The sequence below is a fragment of the Triticum urartu genome, chromosome 2 (genome assembly GCF_003073215.2).
Source record: "Triticum urartu cultivar G1812 chromosome 2, Tu2.1, whole genome shotgun sequence".
Classification (NCBI taxonomy): domain Eukaryota; kingdom Viridiplantae; phylum Streptophyta; class Magnoliopsida; order Poales; family Poaceae; genus Triticum; species Triticum urartu.
This window is the reverse complement of record NC_053023.1, coordinates 6,832,741-6,846,861: the sequence shown is the minus strand read 5'-3', so window position 1 is coordinate 6,846,861 and position 14,121 is coordinate 6,832,741. Positions and strand designations below refer to the sequence as shown.

At 45.2% G+C, this 14,121-nt stretch overlaps 2 protein-coding genes across 2 annotated transcripts; both read right to left on the bottom strand.

Annotated features, from left to right (window-relative positions):
- Positions 1-5,921: 5,921 nt before the first annotated feature.
- On the bottom strand, positions 5,922-7,166 carry LOC125540593 (cytosolic sulfotransferase 5-like). The gene has a single exon (XM_048704200.1). It carries the CDS (start codon positions 7,130-7,132, stop codon positions 6,119-6,121), a length of 1,014 nt encoding a protein of 337 aa, XP_048560157.1. The 5' UTR covers positions 7,133-7,166; the 3' UTR covers positions 5,922-6,118.
- Positions 7,167-11,584: 4,418 nt separating this feature from the next.
- LOC125540592 (cytochrome P450 84A1-like) lies at positions 11,585-13,472 on the bottom strand. The gene is made up of 2 exons (XM_048704199.1): positions 12,510-13,472; positions 11,585-12,350 (listed from the first exon to the last, which is right to left on the bottom strand). The coding sequence occupies exons 1-2, from the start codon at positions 13,419-13,421 to the stop codon at positions 11,721-11,723; spliced, it is 1,542 nt and encodes a 513-aa protein (XP_048560156.1). The 5' UTR covers positions 13,422-13,472; the 3' UTR covers positions 11,585-11,720.
- Between the last annotated feature and the right edge of the window lie 649 nt (positions 13,473-14,121).

The window sequence follows — 14,121 nt, the reverse complement described above, 5'->3', positions numbered from 1 at the left end:
AATTGTAATTAAATCAAATAAATGCCTAGAAATGCACTTGATGGCCTAAATATAGAAAACGGATCCTAGAAAATGACAAATTTTGACATGTCACATGTATTGGTGTGTGACGAGTCTGAAAATAATTCAAGGCCAACGGATGAAGCAGCAATCACTTCCCGTGTAAACTTGATCGGCTCCCTTGTGAACACTAGTTTCTTCACATGAGGTGGTCTGGCTTGTAAGAGCAGCTACATGAGATTTTTCTTCAAAATATGCCCACTTTTTATCACAACCTCTAGGGGTCATATTCTGATACCATTCCATGTAAAAATGATGTTCTCACTTCATTTGATTTTTTCAGAATTAAATAACCACTATGCCCCATGTTGGTGCCCGAGTCTCCGCCTCGCCCCCCCCCCCCCCCCCCCCCCCCCCCCCCCTATCGATTAGGGCTACCTTTATTTCCTTTCATAAGGCCTAAACACATAGATTAAGTACCACAAAAAAGATTTTAACCCATTTCTTGCTTATTTCATGTAGTTGTAACTGCAATTTGAATTATGTCCATTAAATATCTAGAAATAGACTTATGGCTGAAATATACCCAATGGACCTTGGAAAAATGCAAATGTTGACATCTTACATGCAATGGTTTGTCTTGAGTGTGGAAAATGTTTTAAAATCAACGGATGAAGTGCAACTGTTTGTATGGAAACTTGACCCGTTATGTAACGAAACCTTAGTTTATTCCTTGCAAATGGTCTAGTTTGTTGAATGTATACGTGAAAACTTTTTCCAAGCATTCTTGTTTTTCCCACAGCCTCTAGAGGCCAAATCATTGCACCATGTCAAGTTTCTTGATTTAAGGCTTCGTTCGAATTTTTGAGAATTAAACAACCACTAAGGTCTATGTTGGTTGTCAAATCTCATCCCCTTGATGATTGACACTCCGTTTCTTTCTTTATATAAAGCCTAAACATAGGCTAACTACAACCAATAGGAATTTTCAACACATTTATAAGTGTAGAAAGCCCAACGGATAAAGCAGCGGTCACTTTGCCTCCAAACCTAATAGAACAAGAAAGAAAGAAAAAAAGAAGGAAAGAAAGAAAGAAAAGAAAAGAAAAGAAAACTAAAAGAAAAGGAAGAAAGGAATAAAAATAGAGAATAAACAAAGAAAACATAAGATAAGAAAAGAAAGAAAGGAAAAGAAAAAGAGAAGAAAGCAATGAAGGGAAAGAAAAGAAAATAAAATGCTTTGCCGAGTGCTATTTGTCAGGCAGTTGCAAAGGGACGAGACTTGTCTGCTTCCCGCACGTGCGCCCACCCGTGCTCCCGTGTACGTGGTTTGATTTGATTGGAACAAAATAAGCCCCGGCCCCACCCCCTTAAAATCAGGGGGGAGATGATTAGATTAGAAAAAAAAAAGAAAAAAAGACAACCGTAGGATGAAGTGGGAGCACGGATGGGAGCATGGAGAGGGAGCAGGCAAGCCAGATCCGTCACAAAGGTGACCGCCCCGTGATCCTATCGTCAACCGCAAGGACACGTGTCAATCCTTGTCTTTGCACAGTGTCTTTTTTTTTCTACACTCAGTTCAGAATGGTCTTGCCGAATGTACATATTTTATCAAGTGTTTTTTATTAGCACTCTGATCAGGTGGTTGTTTGCCGCCGAATACTCAGTGATGGAACTCGCCTTACAAGGAGATTTGGTTTGTACAATTGTGGCATGCTAGGCTTTTCGTGCATGTTAAATGGGCAAACACCCGGTCTTACAAGAAGATGGAAATCACCTTACAAGGAGATTGGGTTTGGAGTGGTCCAATAATACTTCCTTTTCTTTTTCCCTTTCTGGGAAGACACTTTGCTTGTTAAATGGGCAAACACCCGGTCGTTTCCTTAAACTTTGGGGAAAAGGAATGGTGGGTTTTTTCTGGTAAGTGGATCACATACCTATGGTAGGTGCACCCCACAGTATCTAGCTACCACGCACAGTGTGCATGCTAGGATGCCGTACCAACCATGCACGTACCAACTTTATGATTGATGTCCCTCACAAAAAAACTTTATGATTGATGTGTTACAAATGCAATCAAAAAATCGATCTGATAGAAAAGACTAGGCAATACATTTATATGTCAACACTGCCCCTAACGTGTGGCTCCTCCCAGACCTAAACATGGAGCGAAAGTGGGCTGCAATTTAATTACGCCAGCCAGATATTGAACTCAAAAGTCTGTATAAAACTATATGCTTTGATCAACTCATCAAAGCGTATATTCCAACTCCTAGATGCTTGCACCAGTCCATAGATGGATCGCTGGAGCTTGCACACTTTGTTAGCACCTTTAGTATTGACAAAACCTTCTGGTTGCATCATATACAACTCTTCTTTAATAATTTCATTAAGGAATGTAGTTTTGATATCCATTTGCCAGATTTCATAAAATGCGGCAACTGGTAACATGATTCGGACAGACTTTTAAACATCGATACGAGTGAGAAATTCTCATCATAGTCAACACCTTGAACTTGTTGAAAACCATTTTCGACAATTCGAGCTTTGTAGATAGTAACACTACTATCAGCGTCCGTCTTCCTCTTGAAGATCCATTTATTCTGAATGGCTCATCGATCATCGGTCAAGTCAATCAAAGTCCATACTTTATTCTCATACATGGATCCCATCTCAGATTTCATGGTCTTAAGCCATTTCGCAGAAGCTGGGCTCATCATCACTTCCTCATAGTTCGTAGGTTCATCATGGTCTAATAAAATGACTTCCAGAACAGGATTACCGTACCACTCTGGTGCGGAATGTACTCTGGTTGACCTACGAGGTTTGGTAGTAACTTGATCTGAAGTTTCATGATCGTCATCATTAACTTCCTCACTAATTGGTCTAGGCATCACTGGAACTGATTTCAGTGATGAGCTACTTTCCAATTCGAGAGAAGGTACAATTACCTAATCAAGTTCTACTTTCCTCCCACTCACTTCTTTCGAGAGAAACTCCTTCTCTAGAAAGGATCCACTCTTAGCAACAAAGATCTTGCCTTCAGATCTGTGACAGAAGGTGTACCCAACAGTTTCTTTTAGGTATCCTATGAAGATGCACCCCTCCGATTTGGGTTTGAGCTTATCAAGTGAAACTTTTTCACATAAGCATCGCAACCCCAAACTTTAAGAAATGACAGCTTAGGTTTCTTGCCAAACCATAGTTCATACGGTGTCATCTCAACGGATTTAGATGGTGCCCTATTTAACGTGAATGCAGTTGTCTCTAATGCGTAACCCCAAAACGATAGTGGTAAATCGGTAAGAGACATCATAGATCGCACCATATCTAGTGAAGTACGGTTACAACGTTCAGACACACCATTATGCTGTGGTGTTCCAGGTGGCGTGAGTTGCGAAATATTCCACATTGTTTCAAATGAAGACCAAACTCATAATTCAAATATTCACCTCCACAATCAGATCGTAGAAACTTTATTTTCTTGTTACGATGATTTTCCACTTCACTCTCAAATTCTTTGAACTTTTCAAATGTTTCGGACATATATTTCATCAAGCAGATATACACATATCTTCTGAAATAATCTGTGAAGGTCAGAAAATAACGATACCCGTCGCGAGTCTCAACACTCATCGGACGCATACATCGGTATGTATTATTTCCAATAAGTCAGTTGCTCGCTCCATTGTTCCGGAGAACGGAGTCTTAGTCATCTTGCCCATGAGGCATGGTTCGCAAGCATCAAGTGATTCATAATCAAGTGATTCCAAAAGCCCATCAGCATGGAGTTTCTTCATGCGCTTTTATACCAATATGACCTAAACGGTGGTGCCATAAATAAGTTGCACTATAATTATTAACTTTGCATATTTTGGTTTCAATATTATGAATATGTTTATCACTGTGATCAAGATTCAGTAAACCATTCACATTGGATTTAAGACCATAGAAGGTTTTATTCATGTAAACAGAACAACAATTATTCTTTGACTTAAATGAATAATCGTATCGCAATAAACATGATCCAATCATATTTATGCTGAACGCAAATACCAAATAACATTTATTTAGTTCCAATACTAATCCTGAAGGTAGAGGGAGTATGCGATGGTGATCTTATCAATGTTGGAATCACTTCCAACACACATCGTCACCTCGCCCTCAACTAGTCTCTGTTCATTTTGTAACTCCTGTTTCAAGTTATTAATCATAGCAACTGAACCAGTATCAAATACCCAGGGGCTACTATGAACACTAGTAAAGTACACATCAATAACATGTATATCATATATACTTTTGTTCACTTTTCCATCCTTTTTATCCGCCAAGTATTTGGGGCAGTTCCGCTTCCAATGACCGTTTCCTTTGCAGTAGAAGCACTCAGTTTCAGACTTGGGTCTAGCTTTGGGCTTCTTCATGGGAGTGGCAACTTGTTTTCCATTCGTCTTGAATTTCCCTTTCTTTCCCTTGCCCTTTTACTTGAAACTAGTGGTCTTGTCAACCATCAACATTTGATGCTCTTCTTGATTTCTACCTTCGTCGATTTCAGCATCACGAAGAGCTCGGGAATCGTTTTCGTCATCCCATGCTTATTATAGTTCATCACGAAGTTCCGGTAACTTGGTGATAGTGACTAGAGAACTCTGTCAATCACTATCTTATCTCGAAGATAAACTCCCACTTGATTCAAGCAATTGTAGTACTCAGACATTCTGAGCACATGCTCACTGGAAGACATACTGATCCAAGGCCGGCGTGGACGCGATCACCTTGTAGCTCGAACGAGGCCGGCGCCCGTGGTCGAAGCAGGGGGCCGTCGGAAGCCATGCGCTGTGCGTTGGAGCGGTCGGGGAAGACGAGGCGCTCGCGAACGGGGCGGACCGCACCGGCCTTGCCCAGGCGATCATGCATCGAGCCATCCCCTCTCCATTTCCGCTGGTTTTAAGGGCACTCCCAGCCGTAGTGGCCGGGCCTTCTACAGATGATGCAGTGGAGCGGATCATGGCAGTCTAAACAGTGATGGTGGGTGCTCAAGCAGCGGAAGCAGAGGCCCTTAAATCTGCTGAGGAAGGCCTCACTCCCCGGGGGGAAGCCACGGCCGGACCGCGGTTCAGAGGCAGGCCCGCGACGGGGCGATGCTCGGACCGCAGCAGCCCGGGTTTCCCTTTTGCTCTTGCGGGAAAGGTGCATCTCCTAGACCCCTTGAATGTGGTCGGAGGCCTCTTGAATGTCGTCGGTGGCCAGATCTGGCGATGGGGACGGGGCCACTATGATGAATAGAAGGCGGGGATGCTAGAACGGTGTGTGTGTGTGTGTGTGTGTGTGTGTGCAGGCGTGGCCTTCCGGTCCGAGCGAGGGCGCGCCCTCGGGCCAGCATCCCGCCGCGGGATTTGCTGCGGCGTTTCCTCCACCTGCGCAGCAGGGGAGAGGGGCGTGGCAGGCACCTGGGACGGACCGGTGGATAGATCCAGTCCCGTGGCGGAGATGCATTGAAGGCTGGCCGGTGGCGACCCGGGATCCCGGGGAGAGACAGGGAGGGGCATGGTGAGGAGCGGCCGCCCCGGGGATGGGCAGTGGCTGGGGCGAGTGGCCGGTGCGGCTGGAGGGAGAGCGTGCGGCTGGAGGGAGCCAAAACCAATACTCGTGTTCGACGAGTAAGATAACAGTTGGTTGTTCCGGGCGGCATGGCGAAATCAGCGACTGGGAGACCCATTTATCGGCAGAGATGGCGGAGAGGATAGACGCCATCATTGAGTCCAGGTTTTCAGAGGTTCCAGTCTCCGTGTATAGATAGCGAGAGCAAGACGATGTAAGTTTGAAGGATTGGCGTGTGTGTTTTGGTCATGCATGCCTAGTTGTGTGTACAGAACTACTGATATCATATATCACTTACTAGATATTTCCATGTGGAGCTCTGGTAGACGATCAAGTATGTTTCTGCTATTTATTTAGATAGAAAAATACCAATACAGACGGAGATAGAAAAACACCAATACAGACGGAAACAGCCACATACAATACAGTCCCTCACTGAATTCACATGCATAACTATTCCAGGTTACATATCTAGCACAGCACGCACAATGATTGAGTAACAATATTACACCATGACCGGCTATACACGGAGGCCAGAACCCTTGAACCTGGCCTCGGTAATGGCGTCTATCCTCCCTGCCGTCTCTCGCGACAGATAGTTCTCCCAGTCCCCAACCTGGCCACGCCGGAAGAACCAACTATTCTCCGCCATGCTGACAACGAGCTCTGTCTTGCCATGCTTGGCCACGTCGAGCCCAGTCATGTGCTCAAACGAGCACAACCTTACGATGGCTTCTACCGCGCCAGCCTCTTCCTCCTCCATGCAGAACGGGCGGCCAACGAATTGCGCCAGCTTCCGCACGTGTGCCGCAGGGTCCCCAATCATCTCTTCGTACCTGAAGAAGAGAACCTTCTGAGGGTGCGCCTGATGAGCCCGCCAGTATCCGAGGACATGGTCCCAGTACGGCCCGAACAACGTCACACCATCACAGAAAAAATCGGCGGCGGTCTCAACTGAGAGCGCCTCCAACCCGTCCCTGGCCCTGAACTTGTTCACGAAGTTCCAGTGTGAGATCAAGGCGTCCTTGGGGTCACGGCACACGTACACGATTTTGCAGCCCATCGTCAGGACAGACCTTGGCAGCGACACCAACGGGGCATGCGCAGCGAAGAGCCTAGGGTCAGGAAGCCCGTCGAGGTTCGGGATCCTGTTCCGTATGTAGAGCTGGTACTCCAGGAGCTTGACGCACTCATGTGGGCCGAGTGAGTTGAGCGGGTGGTCGGGGCCGTCTGCGGGGTGCTCCCTTCTGTGCACCGTGGAGTAAAGCATTGCTTTTATCCACGTTGTGCCGGACTTCGGCATTGTGGCAATGACGATGTCCGAGGGACGCGCCGAGAAGCATGCGTCTGCGACCATTGTGGAGACCATTGGTGCCAGGGGGGCATACCAGCCACTGTCATGGCGGTAGAGCGGGTGCCTGGTGAGAGCCGGGGAGCACGGAAAGGAGGACACCATGTTGGTGAACTTGTGGTAGAGCTCCTGGTTGATTTTGGCACCGCTTTCTTGCAGCGTGCACAAGGAGGAAGAAGACATTGTGAGGCAGATTGTGTGGTAAAGGTGGGAGAGGTGTAGGATATGGTTGATAGTTCTTTGCAGACACATACAGCACATTTTATAATAGAAGGGGAACCAATGTGTGACACATACTCCCACCGTTTCTAAATATAAACCTTTTTAGAGATTCCAATACAGACTACAAACGGAGCAAAATGAATTAATATACACTCTAAAATGCGTTTATATATATCCATATATAGTCCACATTGAAATCTCTAAAACGACTCATATTTAGAAACAGAGGGAGTACTACTCTTGGCAGGACTGTACTTGTGGTGTGACACACTGGCTGTAACCCATCAGGTATGAGAGATTCGACAAACATTACTATTTGCATTAAAACATTACTGTTTGCATTATCATACCTGTTAAATAATTGTTTGAATGATTGCAACATATGGCTTGTACCAATAATTCTGGCACGTCAGCATCATATCCGCTATCTAAGGGCATCAACTAGTCGGAATTTGCTTTTGGAGGCCGAGCTCCATGGAGGCCTACATTTGTAGTTTTCAAAATCCATTAAAATTCTTATTTCTACGTTTCAAAACATTCTGAAAAAGATACAGATATACATGGATGCATAATATACATGTGTGTAAATTTTCAGAATGAAATAGATTGAAATGAGGGCTATGCAGAAAAAAAAATCTAGGGCTTCTTGGCAGATGATAATATTCATCCTCAAAGTCCATGAATTTGTATTTTTGTACAGATCACATTTGAAGGTATTTCATCCTAAATTTTTACACACATATACATTTGAGATAAGCCCATATTACAACGTCGAACTACCTCCGAAGTCTAAAAAACACAACCCCCTACGAAACCGTCTAATATACAACACTCGACATTCAAAACCAATCAAAAAACAACCATGGGTTCGTTTTTGACTGATTTTAACCGGTTTTTACCAGTCAACAGCCTAGTCAGTGCCAAGTCGTACGCCATGTCACCATCTCCTGAATTTAAAATTTTCTTCTATTTTTTATCCAGTGGTCAAAACTTCTTGAAACTTCCACATATTGAATCTAAGGGTAGTGTGCACTTTTGAGAATTTTTTCAATTGTTTTTCTGTTAACTTTTTCTTGGCCAAAATATGAAACAAAAAGGATCCGGATTTGATTTTTTACTCTAGTTATTATTATACTAGGAAAATTTTGAGATTTTCCTAGATTGATTATAATGGTTGTGTAGATTTTTGAGATTTTTTTCATTTTTTAGCCAAAAAATTACCCAAAATTGACTTGGCACTGACTAGGAGGTTGACTTGTCAAAACCAGTCAAAATCAGCCAAAAACCAACTGAGGGTTGTTTTTTTGTCCAGTTTTGAAAGTCCGGGATTGTAAATTGGACAGTTTTGTAGTTCAGGGTTGTATTTTAGATTTTGGGTTGTAATATTAACTCATCTCTATACATTTCCTTGTAAACTTGCATCTTTTTTTAGATTATTTTGAAATCAAAAGGTTCGAATTTTGCTTGTTTCAAAATTCCGTGGGCCATGAAGCCGGTCACTAGAACGCCAGTCGCATCGACTAGGAGATTATATCATGTTTGTCTTTTTGCAGAAAATCTTAACTTTCAAGCAGAGAGCTGGAAATATTCTTTGTCCTGTCTCTAGTGGTCATAGCAATTATTAGCCAATCCTTGTGCAATGTCAGAGGCATGGTTTGTTAGTAGATTAATTTGGTGCAATTGTTGTTGATTTTACCAACAGTTGAAAACAACTGGAGTAGTCTACTTGAACACCGCTTCAACTTTTCTGTAAATTGTTAATGGTACTACTCCCTCGTTCAATAATAAGTGGCGTGGTTTTAGTTCAAATTATTGTCAAGAACCGTCTTATATTAATTTACAGTGGTACTCCATCTGTAACTTTTTATAAGACATTTTTAGAGTCCATGATGAGAGTGTCAAAGAATGTCTTATGTTACAAAGGGAGTAGGAATATTTAACAAAGCATGATACTCCCTTCGTTTCATAATGTAGTGCGTATAATTTATGGGGTGGGCTACGCGTCTGCTGGCTGATTTTTCTAAAAGATCGGCCGGGTCGCTAGCCGCTAGATTTGCCTCATCAAGCAGTGACGGGCATCCTAACTTTTGCAACATAGATTATGTTGCAGAACTTTTTGCAACTGAGATTATGTTGCGGAACCGTCTGTAGAATTTTTTTGGAATAGAGTTTATGTTGCAGAATATTTTTTTCAACAATATCATGTTGCGGAAACATCTGTAGAGGTTTTTACCAGAAAGATTATATTGAAGAATTTTTTGCAACAAAGATCATGTTGGGGAAACTTCTATAGATTTTTTCTGTAGATTGTTTTTGCAACAGAGGTCATATTGTAGATTGTTTTTGCAATAGAAAGCATATTGCAGAAGATGAACGAAGAAAAAAGAAAATGAATGGCACTCAATCATTGGCGAATATGATAAGAAGGAACAGCGATTGGCCCCACATGTGAAGCTTGGTTTGCACCTCAGGCAGCGGACGAGGCGCTGTAAATCGGCCGGCTGATGAAAATCTTTTCCGATAATTTATGTGAAAAGTCAAACTTTAAAAACATTGAACAAATTATTAGGGGCAATGCTACGCGTCTGTTGGGTGATAAACCGATAAGATCAGCCATCTCGGCAACCATCGAATGTCACCCGAAACAGCCATCCGAATTACCGCCCCAGCCAACTGGGGGCCTTTACTACAGCTAGCTTGTTGTGTGCATGGCTTTTCAACAAGGACCTTGTTGCAAAGGTCCACTGTGACAGTGGTGTTGTGTGCATGGCTTTTCAACAAGGACCTTGTTGCAAAGGTCCACTGTGACAGCACCACTGCCCCGCCATGGCCCGAGTGCCTCGGCCATGGAGCGTCGCCGGCTCCCGGAGTTGTCGTGCCTCCTCCGAACCAGCACCCCAAGCAGCTGCCACTACTCCAGCATGACAACGACGAGCTCTTGTGCCAGGCACTCCTCTGGCAATTTGTGCAACCAAAGCTATGTTTCTGAAACATGTGAGGTCTCGCACTCTGATTGATCATTTCATACTCATCATTGACGACAAGGAAGTCATATGCTACACCCATCCTAGAACCTTGCAGGTGAGACACACATCGACATTGCTTCGTTCTTAGCTAGCTACAAGAATATTATCCGAACCGTACTTGCTATATTTGTTGGAATGTATACTTGTGCAGACATGAGATTGGTTTGGATATTTGATACGTCATATCTTTTGATTTGTTAAATTGAAAAGAACACTGAAGTGTAACAAAATGATGGTTAGTTACTGCATCGGATAATCGCTTGAGCATGTGTGACAATATACGACGTGTGGAAGCAATTCTTCTTCCGTCCATCTATGGCGTACATCATTGGAACGATGAAGCGCCACAAGATGCAAACAGAATATAACGTAAACATAGTGTGGAACAAGACCGGAATAGCCATTCACTGAAATCCATTGGCCAACTGATTGGCCGAAGGAAGATCCTTGTGCTCTACATCAGGTCTGTTGACAAGTGGGAGAAGACCAAGTGTGTGATACACGGGTACCACCTCGGCACCATCGAGAAGGAGGAGGGAGAGCATGATCTACTACCAGACGGAGGATTCAAAGATAATGTTGGTATCAAGGAAGAAGCATTATCCCTAAGTGGAAATGGCCTCCTTTAAAACTTGGATACTTACGTAATATGGAGTCAGTCCTCGTAGTCCAAGATGATGTATATATCTGGGATGTTGCTAGAATGATGTATATGGGTGAGAGTAGGGTGGCAACCCGGAATCGTGCTGCTGGCAACTTTGCCAAAATGTTGCAGTAGGTTAGCGTTTGGTAGGCTGCCATTTGTTACTTTGTTCTTATGTAAAAATACATGCTACCTTCACAATCCATGTAGTTTCTGCAAACGTAGTCAGAAAAATAATATATACAATGTATATCCGAAACCAAAGCGACATCCTTACAAGGTACAATGCTTTACAAAGGACGCGCCTAGCTCTGGTTTCCTTCTGCAGCAAATATTGAAAGCTAAAGCACCGCGCCCCACGGAGAGCACCGGCCGACATAGAAGGTGTATGAACAGGCACAGAAAGGAAGCACCACCCTCACCAACCAAAACCCCTTCCGGCGTACCACAAGAGCATCCGGACTTGGCGCCCAAACACCCCCGCATGCTGCTTGACCGTTGATACAATCGTTGGTACTAGTTTTTTTTTTAGAAAAACATCGCTGCACTTTATTCATTGACGATGTTCATACGGACCATTACAAAGATCATGTTCTCGGAGTACACATCACCTCCGTCCTCGATGGTAGAGAAGGCCGGATCCGGCAACATATGGGTGAGACCCCACAACGTCCAACAACCGGGTGGATGGAGAGAAAGAGGAGAAACAGGAGGATCTGAGTAATAAGTAGTTGAGCATTAAAAAAAATAGAAAAGAGAAGGAAGGTCATGTCCCCCACTCGTGACAGTAGTAGCTTTCAGATACAGTTTCATATGGTTGCCCTCACTTGGAGGCTGCATTTGGGTTTTGCTTCATGCGCACAACAGGTCATATATAGTATTACAAAGGACATCTGAGGCGGGGTGTGGGCACCGCGCAGAGCCGTGTGGCGCGCGACACGGTCGAACCGATCGTGTCGCTCATGTCGAGCTCCATTGGATTCATGTCATCGGGTAGCTTCCAGTTAAACCCGTGCACGAGCTGTGCTATGGCAAACTCCACCGCATGCTGGCCGAGCCCTTGCCCCGGGCATGAGCGTGTTCCAGAACCAAATGACAAGAACTCATAGCAACCGCCCTTGAGATCTAGCCTGATGGCGTCCCCGTTGAGCATGAACCTTGATGGCCGGAAAGTGTCAGGGTCCTTCCATGCCTCACCGTCCCGGTTGATTGCCCATGTGTTGATGAATACACGAGAGCCCCTGGGCACCGAGTATCCACCAAGGACACAATCTTTGGTTGTCCCGCGGAGGATAACCGGGATCGGCGGATGCATCCGAAGCGTCTCCTTGACGACACACTTAAGGAAGGGGAGCTTGGCAAGATCTGATTCGTAGACCATCCGCTCAAACCCCACAATGTTTGCGAGCTCCCGATGCAGCTGCAGAAGGATGTTAGGGCAATGAATCATCTCTGCCATTGCCCACTCAATGGTGAAGCCGACATTATCCGGCCCGCCAAACAACATGTCCTGCGTTCAACATCCACACATTTTGTAATCAAGTGCAACTTCATTGACTTAAAATTAGTAAATTCAAAAGAAAGTAGTTTTACAACTACTATATATACACACGGCAAGATTGGGGCAAGTGTGTGTCGTATCGTATAGTACTGCTGTTACCGTACTTACCATGATCAAGGCCTTGACGTTGTCGCGGGTGAGGCGCAGGTCCTTGGCGCTGGCTTGGCCGGCATCACCGAGGAACGCGAGTAGGTCGTCTACCATGTCAGCGTCGGCTTCGGTGGGATTCTTGCCCCTCCTCATGTGATCGTCAATGATCTTGTCTGCAAACTTGCCGAGAACGCCGCGCACAGCGCCGAGGCGGCTGTCGAAGCCCCGCCGGCCCATCCAGCTAAGCCAAGGGAACAAGTCACCGATGTGGAACGCTTCCAAGAGCTTGGAGAACTCCCTCAACATGGGGATGAGCTCCTCCAGTCCTTGGACGTCGCGGACGCTGAAGGCGGCCCGGCAGATGACCCTCACGGTGTGCTTGAAGATGACCTCGCCGAGGTTCACGGCCTCCCCGCTGGACCTGCCGATGTCCCGGACGAGCTCCCCATACCCGTCGTGCACGGCCAGCCAGGTCTCGGCGCGCCGGCGGCTGAAGAGCTTCGTGACGCACAGCTTGCGCATCTGCCGCCAGTAGCGCGCGTCGTGCGCGAACGCCATGTCGGAGCAGCCGTAGGTGAGGTAGAGGATGGCGATGGAGGCAGGGCGGTCCCAGAAGTCATCGTTGTCCTGCGCGTGGAGCACCTCGCGCGCGTACTCAGGGGTCGACACCACGAAGATCCGGAGCCAGCCCATGCGGAGGTGCAGCAACCCGCCGTACTGCTTTGCCAGCGCCGCCAGGCCACGGTGAGTCAACTGGTCCGCCATCATCATGTTGCCGATGACCGGCAGCGGCTTCGGGCCTGGAGCTGGAGGGAGCGGCCGCCGTCTTGGCACTGGCTGGATGACCAAGGCCACGGACGCGATTGCAAGAAATAGCCAGATCAGGGGATCTTGTAGGCACTCCATGCCGATCTTTGCAAAGGACGCCATTGACAATACTGCCTTCAGAGTCGAAGAAGCAGCAGCTTAATAAGGTGTTAATCCGTGAGGCTGCCCTATCATATTAGGGGTTTGGGATAGTCTTACTTATATACTAGTTGTTGGGGCGCCACCTGATGGCTCCTCTTGAGGCGTTATTGAGCGCACTAATCAAGCTTCCGTAGTTGTTAACGCGTTGACAGTGTAGACAAGCGACAATGGTTAAAGATATATCACAACTTTACCGATAGCTGCAAACAATAGCACTAATCAAACATTTTTTGGTATTTTTTAAACCACATTCATACACCTCTTATCAAGAGACCAACACATTATTCATTGCCAAACCAGAAAGTGTCATTCATGTACATCAGGAAAAAACATTAATAACTAAGATAGCACTTACATTAAGATCAGTGAACTGATAATCTAAAAACTCGGGGTACGAGTTTGGCGGTTGCCAAGCCACTTTCCTGAACACAAGAAAAGCAAACATACATTATCATCACATCAAGCTGATTTGTTAACTCCAGAATTAGACATACCTAGCAACAAGCAAGAGGAGCGCACCATCAATTCATTTATGGCAGGTTGTGCATGTGAAGAATAATTTACCCAAACCTAAAAACCGATGCATAAAACCTACAATTAGTTAGATAAAGTGGAAATGGAAACAACATTTTTCAAAAGGAAAATCATCTCAATTTCTAAT